This window comes from Pantherophis guttatus, chromosome 2 (assembly GCF_059756535.1).
Source record: "Pantherophis guttatus breed Tessera chromosome 2, ASM5975653v1, whole genome shotgun sequence".
Taxonomy (NCBI): domain Eukaryota; kingdom Metazoa; phylum Chordata; class Lepidosauria; order Squamata; family Colubridae; genus Pantherophis; species Pantherophis guttatus.
Window position 1 is genome coordinate 207,296,141 of NC_142064.1, and position 24,838 is coordinate 207,320,978.

Below are 24,838 nucleotides of genomic sequence, written 5' to 3' on the forward strand. Positions count from 1 at the left end.
ACTGGTTGCTGCCCCCAATTGGGTTGCTAAATAAAATTACCTGTTTGGTATAATACAATGTTTTCTGAGGAAACAATATGGTTTTTAAAAAATGAACTTATTTAAAAAATCAATTTTGTTTGTTTCTCCAGAAAACATGTTATCAAGCAGGAAAATTTCTTCATGCAAACAAGCCTAACTTTCTTAGGGAAAGTTTCCATTTCACATCACTAAAAATATCTGGTAGGTGTTTATAGACCCATTTGTGCCCTTGGGCCCCGAAGATCTGATCGCCCATCTTTAGAATATTGTGGAAATATCTGTTTGGTGTCATCAAATATATTTTTCAATAGCTATATATGCTTTTGGGGGGAAAAGTAAAATATTTCTCAACTTTAGGAACATCACGTCCACAAATCTGTAAACTGAGACAGCCCGAATAGCTGTTTTTTGAGTGATTTTCTCTAAGGTGTGGTTCTATTCAAGGGATCAATGTTAATTTTCTTAGCTTTTGTTAAGGAAGATTAAAATTAAATGTGTTTATTTCAGTTAATAGTAATGAGCTGATGAGAAAAAAAATCTGGGTCTATCTAATGTAGTAATGCTTTTGAATCTCTGAAATAATTTTCTCATTGTTACTTAGACTCTGATTATTTTTCCCCTTGCTCTGCTTCTTGTGCTCTGTATTCCAGTTCACTTTTTCTATACTGAATTTAAGGAGATTTTGGATTCTTTGTTCTAGGAAACAGTGTACTTTGTGTTAAAAGGAGAATGTATTTTGTGAAAAGAAATAGTGTGCATTTGTCACTGAATTTTACTCAGCTGTGTAGTCTTACTGCTTAAGGATTTTTTTTCTTGGTTAGAATGTGATCTTATAGGCAAGATAGAATGGCAAACTAGCTATCTTTCGTGAAGAAGCAAAAATTGGAGGGGAAGAAGTGTTTACCATATTTGCATTTACTGGATATAAAAGCTATTTGATATATATACTGGTCTTCAGTTTGATTTGGTGATAATAAGAGTATAAGCAAATGTATCTGAAAACCACTAAATTGGAGAGGCTGATATAAACACTGGAAGAAGCCCAAAAGATGGTGTGAGAAATATGCTGGTTTGTTTTCTAGGTTATATCTTTTAATATACAAATCAGCCATCAATAGCTATAAACCACAATTACACACCATTGAAAGGAGACAATAAAAAAGAGGCAACAAAAATGCCTATCCTCTCCAGCAAACAAACAAGCAGAAATTAATATCCTAATCAAGGAACTACCAAGGGAAAAAACACCCACCCCCAACCTACTATATATAAACAGGCACAAACCCCACAATCACAAGCACTGATGATATTACCTAGTCAGGTAATAAAATGTCTGCAAGCAAATAATCATGCTCAGAGAGCACCAAGGACTTTTATATCTTTTAATTAGAGCATTCTGAATAAGGTAAAACAATGTAATTGGTACATAAGAATCTTTTGGAATCAATTCAGAAATTTCTCTGGTCACTTTCAGAAGTATGTAGTGGTGAATAAGATGGAACCCTAGAAACTCTGAATTAATCTTATTTGAAATACTGTAAATTCTCAGAATTACTTTTAGCTGAGTGTTTCAAGAAAATATGAAAGTTTTTAAATAGGTTGATCAGCTAACATGCCTGCTGATTTATATAGCTTACTTAGGATAATTACATTTTGTTCTTGTTACTCTTCTATTCCATAGATTCTTCAGAATTTGCTATCTGGTGTCTGATATCTTGGAACAAAATGTGGGGACACCCTCATTCAGCTAATAGAATGGGTCCTTTCCGGTAAGTATTTCAATATGAAATATGTTTATTGATGATAGCAGTCCTACATTGACATTGTGCAATAACATTTACTACAACTGGATAAAAGTAGGATGGGGGATAGTTGATGGCTCTCCAGAAAAGAGATAAATGAAGGGAAATTGCATGGAACATCATAGAGGAGAAAGACCTAGCTGAAATGTTGAACAGGAACAATCTAAATGTCAACATTTTGCAGGTGGTTCTGCTTATGTAGAGTAACAGTAAATTCAATTCTTTATGTGCATAGCTCCTTATGTGCTTTAAATAGCACTTTCTCTTCATGGGATTAATAGAATCCAAGAATTTAGAGAATTACATATAATGTTAAAAAATGAAAAGTTACATGTGACCTGGATTCTAGAAGTGTTTATGGCTGAAAGATTCAAAGGAAACAATCAATAGTTTAACATATTGTGTTATTTGGTTTGTCTAGAATGGCTGACTTTTTCTCTATGAATATAATTACACCTTGTGCAACTCAAAGATGTGATGCCCTTAATAAAAATGCAATCAGAATGCTCTTAGAGAAATATAACTATGCTAGTGCAGTTTTTAAAATTGTATTTAAAAAGATAAGAGAGACATTTAGAATATTCTCTGCCATGCCATTAATGGTATTGTATATTATAGATATCTGAAACCTTTTCTGAGTTGCTTTTGGTCTTAATGTGCAAAGAAGCGTTTGCCTAGTTTTAGGACATTATGCATGGTCAAATAAGAATTTCATTTTTATATGATCAAAGAGCAATTAGTTTGACATAAATTTGAGGCTACCTAATACTTTGCTATGGCTTTCTGGTTTTTACCTTACACTATTATAGAGTCTTCTAAAACTTCTGAAAAGTTAATAACAGCAATTACTGTATGTTTGCTGAGTTCACACATTATCCTATGCTGTAGCAAGACTTGTTTGGTTTTAGTATATTATGTAGTCTGAACCTAACTACTGTTATAAATCATAGTTTATAGCTTACCATACTATGTTGTCTCAATTTAATTATAATTTAGTTAATAAAATATAAGAAAACAAATATTCATTCATTATATCACAGATTGGGAACCTGAAGGCAGAAACTTAACAATAATAATGAAAAGCACATTTATAGTTTTGGGGGAAATGAATTAAATCATGAATGTGCAATAATTAAAAAGACAAAAGCAGATGTATTTACACTTTATGCATATAGCGTGCCTACTAAATGCAGATTAAATAGGTACAAATCTATGGAAGTACCAATGAAGTGTGAAGTAGCTCCAGGATGGATTGGCATAGATCAAAAATATCATGTGCTGTAGGCTCATAATTGCTGAATATTATTAAAATACAAGTAGCATACACAAGTCATAAGCAAAATATTGATCTTGTTCTATAAAGCTTTCTTTGATCAGTAGTGACTCAGGTTAAGAATCCAAGTATATTAAAAGAATATATTTATTGGCAAAAAAAATCTTGCTGCACAGATTCATGAGTATGATGTGACTTGTCAGAATTTGAAAAGGCACATGAATTCATTGACTGCTTTTTTAATAATGAATTTAGTAAAAGAAAAGTGTGAATCAAAGATAATGATAAGATGGTAGATTGTAGCAGTTCCAAAAATTATACTTCTAGTTCACCCAAGAATATTGATGGTTGCTTCAATTTAGGGATACTTGTAAAAAGTGGGAAAATGTTTTGCAGCCATTCCTTACCAAAGATTTCCCCATCTAGTTGCCTCTTCCTATATCTCATCCTAGTCCATTCTAGACAACTGGATGATCCTCAACAGCTGCTCTTGCAAGAAGAGCAAGCCCAAGAAGGTTCATTGTGGAGATTCTATTTAAGATTTACTTTAGCCAATCTGAAATAACTTAATAACATATAGCTGTAAATACTTATTTACTGCACTGGTTTATAGTTTACTCTCAATCCACATTTAAGTGATGTAATGATATTTCAGACCCAAATTGTTTAGGACCCAAGGATTTAAGGACATGATTTAGGCATGCTTGTATGTTTTATTTATTTATTGAACTTTTACTGTATAGCCACCAATTTTATACACAATTATCTTACTGGCTCACAACGACAGCCAATAAAAATACAAAAATAAAATAGCACTTCCACACTACAAAAAAAACATCACCTCCCTCCATAGCACCAAAATATCCTATGAGGTATAAATATGGCAAAGGGCCTTCTTACCTATAGTGCCTTGTTTATGGAATGCTGTTATATGGGTGGTGGTATTTTTTTTACACCAGCTTAAAATTTGACTATTTGTCACACTTTCTTATCTTGTAGAATATTTGCATGGCTTTTGAGGGGGTTTTTTTGTACATGGTTTGAGATCTGTATAACAAGAAATCTGCAATCTTTTGCTTAGGGAAGAAGAATCAAACCAAAGACCTTATTGCCAACAATGAGATAGATGAGACATTTGGATGTGTTAAATTTGGGACTAATATGCTAAAAGCATATTAAAGTGTCTACACCTTAAAGGATTTCTGATAATAGCATATTGCTCAAAGGAGTCTGATAAAGTTCATCATACAATATAGCATTGTGAAGTATGTTATTTGATGAGAGATAAGATCACTAAGTGACTAGTTTATATACTAGTAATAGTTTTTTTAAAGAGCATCAGAGCAAGAAATATGAAAATGTGGAGATTCTAAAAATGATGATGTTTGTAAGAACTGTAGCATATTTTACCTTAATTTCAATACCAATTTTCAGAGACTAAAAACAAAATATCTAGCCATTTTTGGAGGCCCTCTTATGAGTGGCTCCATCAGATAAGTTAGACAAATTGAAATGCTTTAATTGTGACTTATTAATTAAATAATTTGTTTACAGAGATCTGCCTTGCATTGATACCATGCTTCTTTCTATGCCTGAAAAATTCCTCTTCTACACTTTTTAGTATTATAGTTAGTGCTTTAGTACAACTTGATTAAAGAAATGCACCTTGTTTTCTAAATCAGCTAAGTTGGAACAATTGTGTCTTAACTCATGCTGTCACTGATTTAGAATTCACATAGCTCTACTTTGGATATGTAGTATAGGGGTTTGGTTTACTGGAAAGAACAGAAAGAAATACTATATCTAAAAATGGGGATAGTTAAAATCACTACCTTTAATTGGGAAAGGGAATTGACAGGTCAATCCTCAAATCTGAGTGACCTTTGATGGATGGAGAAAAAGATTGAATTATTGACTATCATTGTAATCACACTTTCGTATGTTTGTGTGTTGCAGAATTTTCTGTGACTATTTGATTTAGTTTTTAATCATCCTCATTCCAATTCTTTCTTAAACCTCCAATGTTAACAGAATTTTCTATTACATTCTTTTTCTTATCATCCCATCCCTTCTTTCTTTTTACAGCATTTCAGTCTTTAACTCTGTTTACGTATTTTAAAATTTTAGTCACTTTTGTTACTGGGTTTCCATCCTGCTTCATTTACTCATAAGTAAGATCATATAAATAATTGTAAATATTATTTGTATTTTTTCTCCTTGTGAACCATCTCTTTGTCCCTTTTGCAATTTCCTCATCCTATTCTGGTTTATTAATTGTTGTGTATGTTCAACAGTGTCTGAGATATTAAAAATGGGCAAGTTCGTGGTGTGATCAAATTGCACTGGCAAACGATTATTTATTCTATCAATTTATAGAGCGGCCTACCTTGGAATCATGACTGATCAATGAACACAGGAATCAAAACTCTAACCTAAAATAATGAATAATAATAATATGATACAGTAATAACACAGCAGCACTCAAGAGCGATCAACAAAAGCACATAACTACAGTGATGCCAAAGACAATCACAACAATGGGCTCACCAATCTATAGGCCTCATGCCTGGGAGAACATCCAGGTCTTCAAGAATTTATAAAATACAAGCAGGGTCAGAGCCAAACAAATTTCATTGTTATCGTGTACCAATAACCAGCAGGAACTGTGAAAGAAAAAGCTCACTTCCAGGATTCTGCCAGATGGCAGTGTTTAATAGATGACATCCAGAGCATGCCCCAACCTGCCAAATCTAGAGGGTCAAGCAAAAACAAGTGGAGAAGGGCGGTGTTGCAAATAACCTGGCTTCATGCCATGAATGGCTTTATAGCTGATAATCAGTACCTTGAATTGTACCTGAAGCCTACTGGGAGCTCCTGCTCCCATAATTTTCAATGCCACTGCATTTTGGACCAGTAGAAACTTCTGAGTGGCCTTCAAGAGCAATTGTATGTTGAGTTTATTGAAGCAATCCAAGTATTTCCCAATTATGTCTCTGATGAATTCATACATACTGATGATACCTAACCCTATGCTGGCAGTTGATCTCATCCATCAGCTCTATGTTGATGTTAAACAGGAATGGGGAGAGAACAGAATCTTGAGGGATCCCACAACAGAGGAATCTGGGGTCAGATCTCTCCTTTATTAGCAACTTTGGAAGAAGGAGAATCATTGCAAGACTGCCTCTTTCTCTATATTCCCTAAGCTTCCTAAGAAGAATACTGAAAGCCACTGAGCGATGGAGACCAAGTATGGAAGCATTTACCCTCACCAGAGATTATCCACAAGTTCAGTCAATGATGTTTCAGTCCCCTACTCAGGCCTCAAAGCCAACTGCAAGATTTGCAGATAAATCATTTCCTTCAGGGCTTTCTCTTTATTATTTTTTTAGCGACTTGTCCTTTTTATTAGTTTATAATATAAAATACAAAAACAAATAATAGGACAAATAGGAGAGAGAAAAGGGAAGGAAAAAGAAGGAAAAAAGAAAAGGCATTGACTTCTGACTCCCTTTGGTGCAATAGTATAAGATAGTAACATTAAACCTCAACTTTTACTTTTACATAATAGTACAAACTAGCCATTTCTATAACAACAAATCTATCCAGTCAGTAAAACCCAAAATCAAAGTTTCATTTTTTTCCACCTCATTCACAAAGCCCATAAGCGGTTTCCAAGTAGAAACAAAAGTAATTGTGGTTTTTTTTTCTTTTATCAAAGCAGTCAATTTAGCCATCTCTGATAAGTCCATCAACTTTTGCAGCCATTCGTGCATTGTGGGGATCGAAGAGTCTCTCCATTTTTGTGCATAAAATAATCTTGCTGCCATCAACATATATAACATCAAAATTCCAATTTTTTCCCTAAGTCTTTTTCTATTAAACCCAAAAGAAAAGTTTCTGGTTTTATCTTTATATTCACTTTAAGAATCTTCTTTATTAGAATATGAATCCTACTCCAATATTTCTTTGCTTTATCTCATGTCCACCATAAATGATAAAAAGTCCCTTCTTTACATTTGCAATTCCATGAAATACCTTTATACACAACACTAACACTAACCCTAACTTATCTGGTATTAAATACCAACAAAAACATAATCTTACAGAAATTTTATTTTAAATTGTAATTTAGTGTAAATTTTAAAACTTTTGTCCACATATTCTCCAATTGTTAAAGCTTTACATTATATCCAAAATTTCTTCCCCCTGAATCATACAGTGCTTTACATATTCAGTTTCCAAATTCGAACTCAATAATGTTTTATAGACCTTAGCAATAATATGTTCATCACTACCACACAGTAGGATTTCCAATTCATTTTTAACAAAGTCAAGCCCATAACTCTGTCTAATTTAAATCTTCTTTCAGTTGTAAATATGTAAACCAATGGCAGACAAATCCTGACTCTAGCTCTTCCTTAGACTTGAGGATAGGATCACCAAAATTAAAAGGTTTTACCATAAGTCTACCAGTTTGGCTTTGCCACCATTTCTCTTCTGAAAAAAGCTTCCTGAGGACACACCCAAAGAGGCATCCTCATAAGAAAACCTTGCTTTATATTTATTCCAAACTCTTAGAATGGCATGACTAACAAAGTGGTTGTTAAATTCAACTTTTACTTTAACCTTGTCATACCATAAATAATGGTGCCATCCAAATCTTAATTCATCACCAGACCAAACAACAAACATCGAAGTTTCAAATCTGGTAAACCCAAACCCCCTCTTTCCTTAACATCTTGCTATAGTTTATATCTAATTCTTGGGTTTTCCCTTGGCATATAAACTTAGAAATATCCATTTGCCATTGTTTAAATAGAGTATCAGTTGCAAGTATTGGTAATGTCTGAAACAAAAAAAAAAAAAGCATCTTTGTTAAGACTTTCATCTTAATTACAGAAATTCTGAAATCCTTTCAGAAACCACAATAATTTATTTTCTGCTGATTCTGTGGTTTTTATTCATTAGTATTCTCTCATGAGAAAATGGGCTTTGATGCTGCCAATGTTTCTTTCACTTGAATGAATTTCACTAAACCCCATTATACCCCTGAAATCAATTCCAGAGGCTTGGATGATCCTTCAAAACAATGTGAGGGATCGCCATGGAAGGAGAAAGGAAATAACATTAATTTTCTCCCCCTTTTTATTAATGGAAGCCTCCCCTAGAAGAAAGAACCACCTATTGAAAGAAAATAGTAGTAGGTATAGTGCTATATGTGTAATTCCTTGGGATGCTCTCCTTCCCTCAATACAGGTCGCCCTTAACTTACGACTGTTCATTTAATGACTGTTTGAAGTTACAACAGCCTCAGAAAAACGTATGACCTATAGTTATACTTACAACCGTTGTACTACCTCCATGGTCATGTGATCACAATTCAGGCATTTAGCAACTAGCTGGCATTTACAATCAATTGCAGTGTCTTGCAATTATGTGATTGTGTTTTTTTAATCTTTATGGCATATTTCTGGCAAAAAATAGGTATTGGGGAAGCTGGATTCACTTAATGACTGCTGTATAAGTTGTGAAATCAGATCTGACTCTTTTTATGACTGCAATGACTGACAACATAAATTTCAGTTGCAGTTGTGGTTGTAAGGACTATATATCTTTCAAGGTTATGTCTTTTAAATTTCTTTCAAAAGAAGTTGGGATCATCCTTTATATCAAAGCTGTGATAGATCTTTAAATGTTGTAAAAGCATATTACAAGACATTGGTAATTTGATATTTAGATTCTGTAAACACTTCTGTAAACACATAGTATCTGTCATGGTAATGGCCTGTTGATTTTTGTTTATCAGCTGCAAACAATTTATTATCTTTGACATATTTCACATGTTTTCAAAAACAGTGGTTTTGATGTGAAACTTTTTGTTATTTTGCAAATACAAATGTACATATTTCATTGAGCTTTCTATTTGCAGTTTCCTCTTGCACCTTTTCGCTAAACATTCTAGAAGAAAAATGATTTTATACCTTTTATAGATAGTCCTCAACTTACAACCACATTTGGGACCAAAATTTCCCTTGTTAAGTAAGGTGGGTGTTAAGAGAGTTGAGTTTGATTTTATGACTTTTTTTTGCCACCATTGCTTGCTTCTCGCCTTGACTTTGCTTGTCAGAAGCTGGCTGGGACAGTTGCAAATAGCAATCACTTGACTCTGTAATGCTGTAGCTATCGTAAATACATGCTGCTTGCCAATTGCCTAAATTTTGATCACATAACAGTGGAAATGCTGTGATGGTTATATGTGCAAGAACAGGTAATACGTCACTTTTATTTAGTGCCATTATAACTATGAATGGTTGTAAGTCAAGGACTATCTTTATTGATCAATGACATTTATGCATTGTGGAATGTTAATTGCTAACTCCACCTATAGTTTTAGATTTAAAAGTATTAAGAAAGCATTAAGATTTGTGGACCCTAGATCACACCTGAGCAGTTAACTTCCCCCGGGCCACATCTGGCCCTTTGGCTATCACTTTCCGGCACTAATCGGAAATAAGAAATCAAATGTAAAAAGCATTCTGCAAGGGGCAGGAGAAGAAACTAAATCAGGTCTGGCTCTAAGGAGTCTCTCTGCGTTATTTCAGTTAGCTGGAGAGAAAGCATTTTTCTGTGCTGCTCAGCGCTTGTCCCTCTCCTGGAGCAGCCTGAGGAGTTGAATTGATGGAGCTTGAGAACATCAAATTAAGTTACATTGGTTCGGCACTCCACAACAGTCTCAATTTTTTATGTGGCCCTTGGAAAAAAATATTGCCCACCTGTGCCTTAGTTGATTGAGATTCCATAGACATACTTGAAAGTAAATTAGCCTACTACAATTTGGCTAATTAGACTGTTTCTGTAGGTCACAGGTGTCAGACTCGTGTCACGTTGCTGTCACATGACATTTTGCTATGTTTTTCCCTTCACGGAGCTGGGGTGGGTGTGGCCTGTACATGACGCATGTGGACCGTGGGCCACCAGTTTGACACCCCTGCTGTAGGTGCTACTTACACAAGCAAGGGCATTCTCAACTTGTTAACCAGTACCTGAGGTTCTCCAGTATAAAGTATGTGAGTGATAGTGATGAATATGTTCAGTCCTTTATAGATGTATTATAAAACACCAGTGCAATTCTGCAGGATTAAGCAATCATGAAGAATTGTTTTTTGTTTAAAGTTTAAACGTTCTGATGATCACTTCTGAGGCAAAAGCTTTTTGCCATCTCTCTGCACCCCTGGGCAACCATATGGCTATACTCAGGAGAATTTATAAACTCCTTAACAAGCTACACCTTTTCCTAGGCTTGCACAGATCCCATAAATTAATGTCTCTTTAATTTCTATGGGAAAGGTTCAATTTGTTTAAGGAGCCACTGAATTGTACATGTATATTTATGTTAGATCATCTGAAATATATTTCGTGCTTTCACACTGAATATAGGTAGTCCTCAAATTACAATAATTGATTCAATGACTGAAGATTCCAGGGCACTGAACAAAGAGATTTATGTTCTGTGTCAAAAAGTTACAACCACTGCAGTGCCCCCGAGGTCACATGATAAAATTTGGGCACTTGGCAATCCATCCAGACTTATGAAGCAGGGATGCTTCCAACTCCCCTATCCGCCTACACCTTCACATTTATGTCCTTTCGGTCCTGTGCCTCCTTATACTCTTGCCACTTCAACAGACCTTTGGGTGCTCCATACTGCTGATGAATTGTGCCCAGCCTAGCCTTTTGCCCCTTTGTGCAAAGCTGGCAAAAGCAAGCCTTTTGCACCATGCTTCTGGGCCAGAGCTTCCCGACCCACCGTGGGTCTGAGGCTGCTTTTGGCTTGTTTACTTGCTTGCTTCTGCTTCTTGAGGTTCATCAGGAAGCCCTGCCACAGCCCAGGGTACTGCAAGAAGCAGAAATAAGAAGCAAACAGGAAAACAAGAAGCAGCCCTGGAGCCATGGTGTGCCAGGAAGCCCCATCCTAGCTGAGCCTACCAACGTGGTACAAAGGGACTTTCTTTTGCTGGCTTTCTGCAAAGGGGCTTTGTAATGCAAAGGGCTGGGCATATCTCAACAGCAGCAGGAAAAAGATGATGGGAAAGGTCTGTTGGGGTAGCGGAGCATGGGGTGTCAGGGGTGTCAAGAGTGCAGAAAGATGACGGCAAATACAGCTTTCCAGGGTGTGGCAAGCAGCCTCAAAGCCCTGTGATTCTGGGGCTTCTTGCCACCTAACAAGACAGGAGGTAGGCAGCCAAGGGGCAAAGATGGAAGGGAAAGTATATTACATTATTGACTGTTATGAGGGAAATGAAAGGCTGATGTCATTTGAAGCTGTTCTATCCCTATTTTTTTTAATAATGTATCCTAGTGGTCCCTGACTTCAGGGACCGGTTTCAGAAGAAAAAATGTCTTCGTGAGGGAGGGGGGGATGGTTTCAAATTTTTAGGAATTTGTATGCTTCCAATTTAGTAACTCAAGAACTGCTAGTCTTAGTAAGGAATTGTAAAAAAACATCAATATCAGGAGTAGGGCTAATTATTCCATATCTTTACTAGAAGTATAAAAGGAAACAACAAAACATTTGTATTTATGTTTATTGTTCTTAGTGTGTTTGAATAAATTATTTGCTCAAATTCTTGCAAACCGAGTTTACTAGAGATAGTTTTGAGCCTTAATTTCAAATATATAAGTGCACTTTTCTCTAGGAATGAGTTAAGTATCCTAAATAAATCATGTTATGTTAAGGGTAAAATAAAATTCTTCAGACCACCTGCCAAAATAAACATTTTTAATTAAAAAGTATACTAGCAAAGGAATACTGTCAAGAATATTATTGCTATTTCCAACTTTATGCAATTGTGAAATAACTTATGAAATGTAATTTTGCTGTAAAATGGTGTAGTATACTTTTAGTTCCCTTCCAACCGGTAATAAGTAGTACGTAACGTTGGAAAGATAAGATGTAGAAGTTTCCACACCTTGAAATAGTGCCTTGTAATAATAATCATTTCTTTGAATGTTGAACAAGGAATTCATAGGAGAGCTTACAAGAATTCCTTTTTAAAATTGTGATAAAACCAGGTTTAAGGAATATTCCTGTCTGAAGGAGCATGCAGGATAATTATGGCGGCCTCTTAAACTATCTAAAGTTCCCAATTTAATTTACTGTGAGACTATGTAGATTGTTACCTTAACTCATTAATATTTCAGGTATTCCATGTTGAGTTCTTCTGGGAATTATGGTGACATAAGAGTGCGCAAGTTTACTTATCACGTCTGTCGTATACTACCACCTCTTAAACTACCAAACATCACTATCTTCTGCGGATCTTACTGTTGAACACCTCTGTTAAAGTTAGAGAAGAACATGCTGATGTGTAGATTACAAACTCGAAGGACATTATGAATAACACTGTCTTTATTTCTACAGTGGGAGCCAAGAAGAAAGATTTGCTCCCGGGTGGAACAGGGATTACTCTCCTCCCCTTGATAGTCTTGCTCAAGAAAGACACTCTGGCAACTTCTCTGGCAGAGAATCACTTCCTTTTGATATCCAGGGACTCCCAGGCATCCTCAATCCTCAGTTTGCGAACAGAGAGGAATCTACTTTCAGCTTTGGAGGTAGAGATGGACCATGTAGTGACTTCAGAGGTGGGGAGGGTCATATGCATGATTTTGGAAGCAGAGATTACTCACCTTCAGATTTTCAGAGTAGGGATGATTCACAGTTGGACTTCAGAGCTAGGGTACCACTCCTTCCAGACTTTAGGGGTAGGGAGATGTATTCTGGAAATTTTCAGGATAGAGAAGGCCAAGCTGTGGAATATAGCGGAGGAGATGTTCCTCCTATGGATTATAGAAATAGGGATACATTCCGAATGAACTATAGAGATAGGGAAGCTCATACAGTGAACTATAGAGGCAGAGATGATACTTCATCAGATTGTCGTGCTAGAGGAACATCTGATTTGGATTTCCGAAATAGAGACGGATCACACCCACACTTTAGAGCAAGAGACATGCCTGAACAAGATTATAGGGGCAGAGAGCCACCATATTCAGACTTCAGGAAAAGAGATGTACCTGATACAGATCTGAGAAATATGGGTGCGGCTGATTCAGACTTCAGAGACAGAGATGTACCCCCCTCAAATTTCAGAAATAGGCCAAAACCTCAGGCTGATCAGGATTTTAGGGGTAGGGATGCCCCACCACCGCTGGATTTTGCAGAAAGGGAGAGACCCTCAGCAGACTCTAACGTAGACTTTCATCACAGTCAATCTACAGTACAATTAGCAGATAGAGAATGCAAGATAGAAGAGACTGTAGTTGTTAGAGACAGGTCTTCATTGAGTATTCAGAATGAGGATTTGCCACATTCAGAATCGAGAGCCAGAGAAGAAGAAAAACCCCAAGAACAAAATCTTAAGACTGAATCTTCTCTAGAGTTCCAAAATAGCCGCAATCCTCTTCCTAATCTTCTGGACCAAGATAAGCCTTCTCAGGGCTTTGTTAGCAATCAGGAGATTTCTGCAAAAGAAGAGCAAGTAGCTGAATTGCCTGGACTAAAAGAAAAAAGTGATCTGGATTTCCTTGGAAGGCAGGATACAGACTACAGGGGCATTGAGTATCGAGATGTAGATCATCGTCTTCCAGGATGTCGGGTCTTTGACTATGAACATGGCAAATCTTTTGCTGATGGGAAGTCTTGTAAAGATTCTCAACCAGATCTTCAGGTATGCAATTTATTGTAAAGTTTCTATCTTAATCACATTTATAAAATGTTTACTAGAAGATGATAACATTTTAAAAATCAAAGCTGTGAGCTGTAATGAAATCAACTCCTTTACACCATTTCACCTCACTCCTTGTATAATTAAATCTGTAAATTGTAGTGAAGGTATTGTAACATGAGATTATTAATTGGATTTATATTTTGCCTTTTCTTGAGTTTAAGATGATAAGCATAGTTTCCTCTGTTCCAGGTTTTTCTCATAAAAACAATCTGATTGGTATGAGGGATAGTAGTCAGCCTAAATCCATGGAAATAAGCTTCCATGGTTGAAGATGAATTTGAACCTATAAACCTTTACTTCACACTTTAATCAATATGACACTGAGTCTTCCGTACAGCTTTCTCTGCCTAATTTCGTTAGTTCTAATTTGTTTCTTATAAATTGACACTTCCTATTAGTGGTGGACATACCTTTTACATGCAGTCTTAGCACCTTGATGATAAAATGTTATGGATTATATTGTAACTTTTTAAGGGAATTTACACACTTTCAACTATGTTTGACTTGTTGCATCTTTCCTCTACTTCATTGTTGACTTTAAAATCCTTTTGAATTTTATTTTTAAGGACCAGGACTATAGAACCTGTCTCAAAGATACCAAGCCAAGCAAGTTGATTCGACTAGGAAGAGTGCCTGAAACTGCTACAAAAGATGATGTAAGTTGTGTTTATGAAGCTTACCTAGTAATAGATGATACACTAACTGTATATTATAGTTTTTATGTTTCTCAGTTCTAAATAATAGAAAAACAGAATTTAACAATGCAGTTAGAAGGGGTTCCAGAGACTGTAGAGAGAAAAGAAAAAAAAAATGCCTGCAGTTTGCTTTTGACTGTTTAACATTGTTTTAATAAATATATTAATGACTTTGCTTGTCAAAAGCTGGCAGTGAAGGATACAACTGGTAATCATGTGACTGTAGGACATTGTAGCCTTCATTTGGTGAGCCCTTTCCAAATGGCTGAATTGCAATCATATGACTAGCAGAGATACTCCGATAGCTGGAGGAATGATTATAAGTCCCCTTGTTCAGCACTGCTGTAACTTCGAATGGATGAATAAGTGGTGGCTGAATGAGGACAACCTGAACTATGTTAGAGTAATTGAAGGGGAACACCCTCCAAAAACATGTAGCAAAAATGAATTTATTGTGACATAGTCTTTGCTGTACTTTAACTTACACTGTCAAGTGCTTTCCATTTTCATTTCCATTAATGTGAAATCATTGTTTTGCTACCAAACAGAATGAATATTCAATGTTTAAATGTTCAGTATAATATAGGCATTACCACTTACCTGGACACTTTGTTTTTATAGATTCTCAATGCTTTCCAAGCATGTGATGGAACACCAGTGAAAAACCTGCGTCTAAAAGATTATACCACAGGTGGGTTTTTTTTCAATTTTTTAAAGTTTGTTAGATTTACATTAATGTTTCTATAATTATTGATCAGAGGATCCATTATGCCTTGTCAGTACAATTTTTTTCTTGCTAGCATTATAATTTTAATTTTAAGAAGAATTTGGGGCATATGATCTATTCACTTGCCTTTTTACTGAATTGACATTTTCAGGATTAGGTTTAGCAAGTCTGTTGCAAATCACCTGTTTTAGCTCTGCATTAATACTGAGGTTAGATACCTTTGAAAGACAGAAGATAAACTTGTTCTAACATAAAATTCAAGACTAGTAAAAGTTTGTCTTTAGTGACTTAAAAAAACTGTCTCTGGAATACCTTTCCTATAGCAATCTCAATAAAAATAGTTTTATAATCATAGAATTGGAAGGGACCATGAAATCCATCTAGTCCAATCACCTGGAACAAATTCAGGATCTATTAGAATATCTGATAGATAACTTTAAAGCCCTTGTTTGATGATCTCTAGTGAAAGAGAATTAACCATGCAATGTGGCAGTACATTGCACTTCGGTCACAGTTTGTACACTTAGGAAATTCTTCCTGATATATAGCCTCAATCTTCTTTCTTATAATTTCAATCTACTGGCTCTTGTCTTCTGTTATGAGACCAAAGAGAATAAGACCAATCTCTCTTCCATATGAGAACTTTTCAGTTATCTGAAGATAGCTATTAAATCTCCCCTCAGTTTTCTTTTCTGTAAGATAAACATAGCCAGATAATTTAATTGTTCATGATATTGTTTGGTTTTCAGATCCCTTACTATCTTGATAGCTCTCTGCTGAACCTGTTTCAATTAACATTGTTCTTTTTGAAATGGGGTCTGATCAGGTCATAGTAAACAATTAACTTTCTGTGATTTGGACTCTGTTCCTGTTAATGTATCTCAAGATGTACCTGAATGTTTGACATATTATCCTTAAAAGATTCCTCTCATCAGAATAATCAGATGCAAATAACTCTAAACTGATCACTAAAATCTTTACTTATGAATCCTGTGACACTTGGGTGACTTATCTTTTTATTTCAGAGAATGGTTTGTTGAGAGTTTCCTGGCTCCAATTCTTATGTCCATTACTGGTATCAGATGACTTTTATTAGGGAATATTTGTAATATGCTGGCGTGGAATAAATACTCATAAAGTTCAACATGATGATATAGAATAAGGGAAACAAACATTACAGATCTTATAGAGCAAAAGTGCAAAATATGTTTTTGGTTCTCCCCCTCCCCCCCGTTGCTGCAATCTGTTTTGAAAGCAACTAGAAGACAAATTAGAGTCAGCTTAATAGTGTATATTTCAGCACCAAGTAGAGCTTGCTGTTTAGATATTTCTTGATATGCAGAGAAAATTAGAAAAAAAATCTATATCAATACCGAATTCTGTTATTATCCCACAAATTTCTGTGTATTTAACTTATATCTATGTGACCTATCTTCTCTTAGCATGAAAGAGAATAATTTTCCAGAATTAAAATATCTATCTTTACACATTTTTTTTTAATCTAAGTTCATTATTTGAAAGCAAAAACTCAATCCAGCAACTTTTACCAAACACAAAGCCATGAGCTAATTCTTATATTTATGTAAGAACTTATAACACTTATAAGTCTTGAATAATGAGCAAGACTTTTAGAAAGTAGATTGTGGAAAACCTTTTCCCCTTCAAATGTATACTTTTTGCGCAACAATAATATTCTGATTAGTTTGAAGTCTGGTTCCTCTAACATACCTGACTAGTATTATTTATAATTTTATATTTTGGGGCCTTGTAAATATTAATAATGTCAAACTTCTGGTAAAACCACCTTGTTCTGTATAATCTGGTTGTTTTATCTTTAAGGGGGGAGGCATATAAATTTAAGATAAATAAAAATTATTCATGGTCAAACCTAAGTTCTATTTTTTGAGTGTTTCCTGATGTTTTGTAATCTTGATGTGCACATTGCCACATGATGCACAGCACTGCAAATATTATGTGAAAATAGAAATAAAAACTACTTGGTATAGCTTATTACAGGGATTCCCAAGCTGTGGGCTGCAACCCACTACCGGGCCATGGCCTTTTCTCAACTGGGCCACGTGAGTGGAAGGCCACAAGACCACACCCCGAACGCTTCTGTTCTCGCTTGCATGACAGGAGCTGTGCACATGTGTGTGCTGGCCCGCCACTCGCGTGGCCAGTTTCTCCCCACTCAGTTAGGCTGCCAAGCCGCAAAGGTTGAGGCCCGCTGGTTTACTAAATTCATGTCTGTCTCTCTTAACGTATGCCAGCTTCTTTAAACATAGTTTTACATGTAAGGTCCCATATATTTCTATATTATATATGTAAAAAATTAGAATAGGATAGTCATGTTTTGGGTAAGCATATATTCTGTTTACATGGTATGTAGTACATAGTTAGTGTATACGCTAATTGCTATATGATATGGGAAAACTATATTATAAGTAAGTAATAATGTGCAGGAAATGCGCTTATAAAACTGCAATCTAGATAAGGTCATTATATTGTACAGTGCTGCAAAAAGCATAGCTGTCCACAATTTGCTTTTTAAAAAATTATTGCAAGTGTGAAGAAAATGCAGCGCATAAGCATGCTTTAAGTAGTGTCAAACTATGTTTACTTACTGTCAGCTACAGTCTGTGTCATCCTTTGGATCCACGTGGACTAAAAATACTATTCGTCATTTTCATTGTGGCGTTGCATATTTTGTATCAAAAAGATATGATATTGCCTAACTTAGATTTGCAAAAGATTGTATAGCAAATGCATTCCCATTTCCTTATATCAATGTGTATGGCATTGGTCAAATTATAGACAACCATCAAAATATAATTTATTTTTGGAAGATTTTTTCTCACTAAAATATTTTAGCTGCCGTGGAAACTTAATTATTAGTAGTAAGTACAGACCCTCTTCTGCCACCAGTAGCCTCCCACCGACCAGTCCGCTCCCACAGAGAGGGTCTCCTCAGGGTGCCATCAGCCAAGTTATGTCGGCTGGCGACACCCAGGGGGAGGGCCTTCTCTGTGGGAGCCCCAGCCCTGTGGAATGAACTGCCCCTGGAAATACGTAAGATCTCCGACCTCTGGGTGTTTCGCTGCGCACTGAAGACCCTGTTGTTCCGCCAGGCCGGGCTATCAACATAATAATTTTAAATTGGGGTATTTTAAATTTTTGGGGTTTTAAACCAGCCAAATCTATTTAATTATTTTAATTTTTAATCATTGTTGTGTCTTGTGTTTTTAAATTGGCTGTACACCGCCCTGAGTCCTTCGGGAGAAGGGCGGTATAGAAATAAAATTATTATTATTATTATTACAGGAGATACAATAGCATATTAAAGCATATTTAGCATATTTGTTTGTAAAAAAAAAAACCTCAATAAAGTTTCTATATATAAAAAAAACAATAGCATATTAAAATAGGATAATCTATAAAAGTGTAGTAAGTACATGCACATTCTTATTTTCATTACATCATTTATATCATTTTGAAACTTGTTAAGTAGTGAATCTTTTGAGATGAAAATCCCAGAAAAGTGGAGTTTGTGTTTAGTGATGTGTCTTATTCAGCTATTTTCAATGCTGATATATTTCTGATCTCAATTTAAGATTTTGGTGGTGGTGTTTTTATTGAAGCTTTGAACGACATCAGGAGAATATATCTTTAAAATGTATCTTCCCATATGCGCCTGCTCATATTTTCTAGTGATTCTTGTTGGGCATCTTCTAGATGCATCCTTCAAGGGAAGTAAAATCAGTAGCTCCACATGGAAGACCCTCTGGTAGTGGAATTTTGGATTACTCTCCTTTGGAAATGTTGGTAGGCCCTTGAATTAATACAGTTTCAGTGTCAGAGGCATTGTTCTTTCCCCTGGCATTTGTACTCTGATTTAAATGGCCATAATTGTGAACTAGTGGATTTATATTCTACATTTTTCCTGAACTAATATTAATTGTACTTTGCTATTTGTATTGTTTTACTTTGCTGCTTTTGTTTGCTTTAAAAAATTATAAATAACTTGTAATCCATTTAGAGATATTCCCATATTGGGCGGAATGGAAAGTGTAGTAAATATAAAGCAAGTCTATTGTAAAAGTTGAATATTTTATAGACCTGAACAATTTGTTTGTTTTACTGCTCATTTACTGAGGGGCACCTTGAAGATGCTTTAGTTTGATCAGAAGAATTATCAAGTGAAATTCAAAAGAGATAAGGTGTCACTTTTTACCCTAATAAAACCTGATTTAAGATTCTTATAAATGTTAAAGCAACTTACCTGTTTTTTGCAGTATTTAGAAATCTGGCTTGTTTCTGTCTTTAATCGCCAGATATATATACACAAGAGAAAAGGAACGTTTGCTGGTTACTCTTTTCCATTATATTCTTTTATAGTACACTGAATAATTTTTCAGTTCTTCAGTTCATTGAGCATCTCAATGGGAATGGGAGAATATGCATCTGCCCATATTGAATGAAGTAATTGTTTATATAGTTAAACTTTCTTCTACCTTAGAAGAAAATTATTAAAATGCAAGACTTGATAGCAGCTCACTTCTTTTCCTAAGATTTGTAGAACACAAAAATGGCCATTTTGACAACTTTTTCCTGCCTTATTGCTAGCTATACTGATAACTAACCAAACAGGGTTCTATCATATGAGGCAAAAATCGTGATTCCAGATCTAGCAAATGATTATGTTTAAATAATTTTTGAGAACTAAATGCTTGGGAAAGTAAAGTTGCATTATGATATCATGATGGAGAATATGTAGTGGGGTAAAATTCAAAAAAATTATTCTTCATGGAATCAGATCCATCTGTATTATAGTCAATATAAATTGGGTAATTTTTATTAGTCTTTAAAAGATTATCCACTGAGACATTTTATCTGACAAGATCGAGTATTAATATAATAAACATTATCCTCACAGATAATGGTGATGTGTGATTTAGCTACGGATAAATATTTCAAATTACATATAAATGTATTTCTTCAGTCCCTATCATATCAATTTGAGCTCTTGCTCAGTTTTATTCTTCACATGCTCTCATATTTCTGGTTCAAATCTCAGCAGGTAGCAAAACAAACTCTAATTAAATCAGAAAAGAACTGTATATGAATAGAGTATGTCAGTGGTTGCTTCATGACAAGCTCTGATTCTGTCATTCTGAGAAGTAAAACGTTTCTAGTAATATATGGTTATCATGATATCTTGAGAATCGTATCCTCTATCAATTTAATAGCTTTCCTATTAAAGCCATTTTAAATGCTGGTTATCTCAATCTCTAGTGGTGTGTCTCTAATTCAGCTATGTTCTACAATATAAATAGGCTGAGACTGATTCCGGGCTTTATTATTTACTACTAATTAATTATTTGGATTAAATTATGATTTTATTGTATTTGTTTCTTAACTTGTGTTCGCCGCCCTGAGTCCTTCGGGAGAATGGCGGCATATAAATACATGTAATAAATAAATAAATAAATATGTGAAGAAGTTCCTTTTATTATTTGCCCAAATCTCCTGTCTTTCTGCTTCACTAAGCTCTAATATTATAAGAGAGAGAGAACTTCACCACACCATGAGTAATTTTATATGTTTCTATCATTTTGGTATTTACCATGGGATTTCTTTCTGTTGAGTATAATGTACATCATGGGTGTCGAACTCGCCATGTCACGTGATGTTTCACGACATTTTCCCAATTTGTGGAGCTGGGGTAGGCCTGGCTTACGTGTGATGCATCCGGCATGCAGGCCACCAGTTTGACATCCCTGGTGTACATCATAATCACAGCTAAATTTTAATTTTTTTTACAAAGATGTTACAGTGATTTTCTAGTTTTGTTTTGAATGTGATTATTTATCTGGAATTTAACAACTTGGAGCATACCAATATTATTAGCAGAACTACAGTCTACGGATGCTATTAAAATGAGACTACTATGATGCATCCTATTTCTTGTAAATATGAAACAATATTTACATTTGTTATGTACATTTTCCTTCCAGCAGCAAATGCGCACTTTCCGCTGTACTCTTAAGACCCTCCTATTCCAGCAAGCTGGCCTGGCCTAATTTTCTCCCCTTTTTTCAATTTTTTAAACTGAAATTTTAATTTGTTTTAAATTATGGGGTTTTTTAATTGTCTTGGGCTAAATTATTTAATTTGGTTTTAAATTGTTTCTAACTTTTGTATTTATGTATTTTATTCTGTGCCTGTTCACCGCCCTGAGTTCTTTGGGAGTAGGGTGGTATATAAATTTAATAAAACAAACATAAAACAAACAATGTGGAATAGGGATAAACATGCATATATAATTTGGTAACCCTATAGGTTTAAATCAGGGGTGAAATGCTACCTGTTTAGGCCAGTTTGCCTGAACTGGTAGTAACAAATGTAGACTGGTTTACCGAACCGGTAGTAAAAATGCTTTAAAAAGTAAAAAAAAAGTTCCAACGATCAGCTGTGACAATCAGCTGTGCTGTGTGATCCTCGGAACCTTTTTTTTTTTTTTTTTTTTTTTTTTTACTTTTTAAAGCATTTTTTACTACCTATTGGGGGAAGTCCATTTTTGCTCCCAGGAGGCTTCCCTGAAGCCTGCTAGGCCAAAAATGGGGGGTGGGGGGCTGCTGTGAAAGAAAGAAAGGAGGGAAGAAAGAGAAAGAAAGAAAGAAAAAGAAAGAAAGGGAGGGAAAAAAGAGAGGAAGGAAGGACCACAAACCTGGCACTAGACATAGCTTCAGAGGATACCTTGAAAGAGCACAGCAATCAATCCAGGGCTGAAAGGGACCTGGAAATCATCTAGTCCAACCCCCTGCTCCAGCAGGACATTGTTAAAGTGAGTTTCTGTCTTTTGACCCCCCCAGTCACATGACTACATAGCCACACCCACCCAGTCACATGACCCCCCTCCCCCCAAAGCCATGCCCACAGAACTGGTAGGAAAAATTTTTAGATTTCACCATTGGTTTAAATGTTATGATATATATGTTTAAATGTTGTTTTATATGTATGGTAATTTAGGGCATCATTGAAGTTCTATTCTCATCAGCATTTCTATGTAACTTTTAATAGGAAACTTTGCACCAAGTGTTGGGGAAATTTTTGGCATTGCATATAAATCAACATGGACCGTAATAATTTAACATCTGGAAGCTATATGTCAGCCTGTGGTAAAGCGGTATATCTTTACCTGAGGCTCAACAAGAAGTACAGTCATATCCCTGTCCTGATACCTGGAGACTGTTAAGAGTCTTTGTAGGGAGAAAAAGCTTGAGGCTTAACCTCTGCAAGGTGGAGTGGCTGCTTATTCAGAAGCTTCTGTCCATCTTGGACTCTCTAGAAGGGATTATGTCCCTATGTAGAAAGCAGGTTCATAATCTAGAAATTAATGGCTCTTGGTTGAAGTACAAGTGAAACCTATGGTTTGGAAAGTTTGTGTAGCTTTGGCATAGGTATTACTAGTTATGACATTTTCTGGAATGGGTGGAGCTTTATTAACAGTTACTGATCTTTTTCACCTGTCTATACCAGGCATATCCAAACCGTAGTCCATGGGCCATATGCAGCCCTGGACAACTAGTAATGTGTCCTCAGAAGATTGTAAACTTTTAACATTATTAGTCATATATATATATATATATTCTATATTATATTTTGCATGTGACCCAAAACAATTCCTATTCAGTCAGTGCAACCCAGGCAAGCCAAAAGGTTGGACACCCATGGTCTAGACCAGGGGTCTGCAACCTTAAACACTCAAAGAGCCACTTGGACCAGTTTCCCACAAAAAACAAAACACCGGGAGCCACAAAACCTGGGTTGGCGTGGCCAACTCAACATCACTCACTCCCATCCAGTCACATGACACCCTCCAGCCACACTGACCCAGGTTCTGTCGCTCCAGATATTTTCTTTTAAACAGCTCTCTCTCTCTCTCTTTCTCCCTCCCTCTCTATCTCCCTCTCTCTCCCTCCCCCTCTCATCTTTCTCCTTTCTTTCTACCGACCTTCCTTTTTCCCTCTCTCTCCTCTTTCTCCCTCTTTCTTTCTCCCCCCTCTCTCTTTCTCCCTCCCTCTTTCTCATCTTTACTTTACTTTTACTTTGATTTATATACCGCCCTACTCCCGAAGGACTCAGGGCGGTGAAGAGCCAACAATAAAATACATATATACAAAATTTAAAAAGCAGAAATAAAATCGAATTAAATAGTTTGTCCCAGACAAATTAAAACCCCAATCAATTTAAAACAAATTTAAACTTTTGAGTATTAAAAATATTAAAATTATTAAAATTGTTTAAAAAGAGGGAGAAAGTTAGGCCAGGCCCGCCTGGTGAAATAAAAAGGTCTTTAGAGCGCGGCGGAAGGTGCGCAGAAACCCGGGATCCTCCGTATCTCCGGGGGGAGCTCGTTCCAGATAGTAGGTGCCCCCACAGAGAATGCTCTCCCCCTGGGGGCTGCCAGTCGACATTGTTTGGCCGATGTCACCCGGAGGAGCCCCTCTCTATGAGAGCGTACCGGCCGGTGGGAGGCTATTGGTGAGTAGGTGGTCCCGCAAGTACCCAGGTCCTGAGCCATGGAGCGCTTTAAAGGTGGTAACCAAAAACTTGAAGCGCACCCGGAAGACCACTGGGAGCCAGTGCAGCTCGCGCAGGAGGGGTGTTACATAATGTCGCTCCCATTATCACCCGCGTGGCCGCACTCTGCGCCAGTTGGAGCCTCCGGGTGCTCCTCAAGGGGAACCCCATGTAGAGAGCATTATAATAGTCCAGGCGGGAGGTGACGAGGGCATGAGTGACTGTGCGTAAGGAGTCCCATCCAGAAAGGGACGCAACTGGCGAATCAGGCGAACCTGATAAAAAATCCTCCCGTTAAGTGCTCTTCTAAAGACAGCCGTGAATCCAGGAGGGCACCCAAGTTGCGCGCCCTCTCCATGGGGGCCAATGATTCGCCCCCAATAGTCAGTGATGGCACCAACTGATTATATCGGGACGTCGGAAACCACAGCCACTCGGTCTTTGATGGGTTGAGCCTGAGCCTATTCCTCCCCATCCAGATCCGCACGGCCTCCAGGCACCGGGACATCACTTCAAGGGCATCGTTGGGGTGGTCTGGGGTGGAGATATACAGCTGGGTGTCATCAGCGTACTGGTGGTACTTCTCCCCGAAACCACGGATGATCTCGCCCAGCGGCTTCACATAAATGTTGAACAGGAGGGGCGAGAGGACCGACCCTTGTGGCACCCCGCATATGAGGGGCCTCGGGGTCGACTTCTGCTCCCCTGTCAACACAGACTGCGACCGGTCAGAGAGAAAGGAGGAGAACCACTGCAACACAGTGCCTCCCACCCCTAACTCTTCAACCGGTGCAGCATGATACCATGGTCGATGGTATCAAAAGCCGCTGAGAGATCTAACAGGACCAGGACAGAGGAGCACCCCCCATCCCGAGCCCTCCAGAGATCATCTACCAACACGACCAGTGCCGTTTCTGTGCTGTACCCGGGCCTGAAGTCCGACTGGA

General features: G+C 36.7%; 1 protein-coding gene across 16 annotated transcripts in view; it reads left to right on the forward strand.

The window, feature by feature from the left end:
* The window catches only part of RBM6 (RNA binding motif protein 6), a 70,951-nt gene that overhangs the window by 2,283 nt on the left and 43,830 nt on the right, over window positions 1-24,838 (forward strand). For 7 of the 16 annotated variants that reach the window (XM_034440864.3, XM_034440873.3, XM_034440879.3 and 4 more), the window contains exons 2-5: window positions 1,703-1,790; window positions 12,521-13,826; window positions 14,453-14,542; window positions 15,203-15,272. In XM_034440864.3, coding sequence (XP_034296755.1) covers window positions 1,747-1,790; window positions 12,521-13,826; window positions 14,453-14,542; window positions 15,203-15,272 — 1,510 coding nt within the window. In that variant the 5' untranslated portion in view covers window positions 1,703-1,746. Of the gene's footprint in view, window positions 1-131; window positions 223-1,702; window positions 1,791-12,300; window positions 13,827-14,452; window positions 14,543-15,202; window positions 15,273-24,838 lie in introns of those variants that run through there. The other 9 variants (XM_087887673.1, XM_087887678.1, XM_087887679.1 and 6 more) reach the window with 3 other exon arrangements.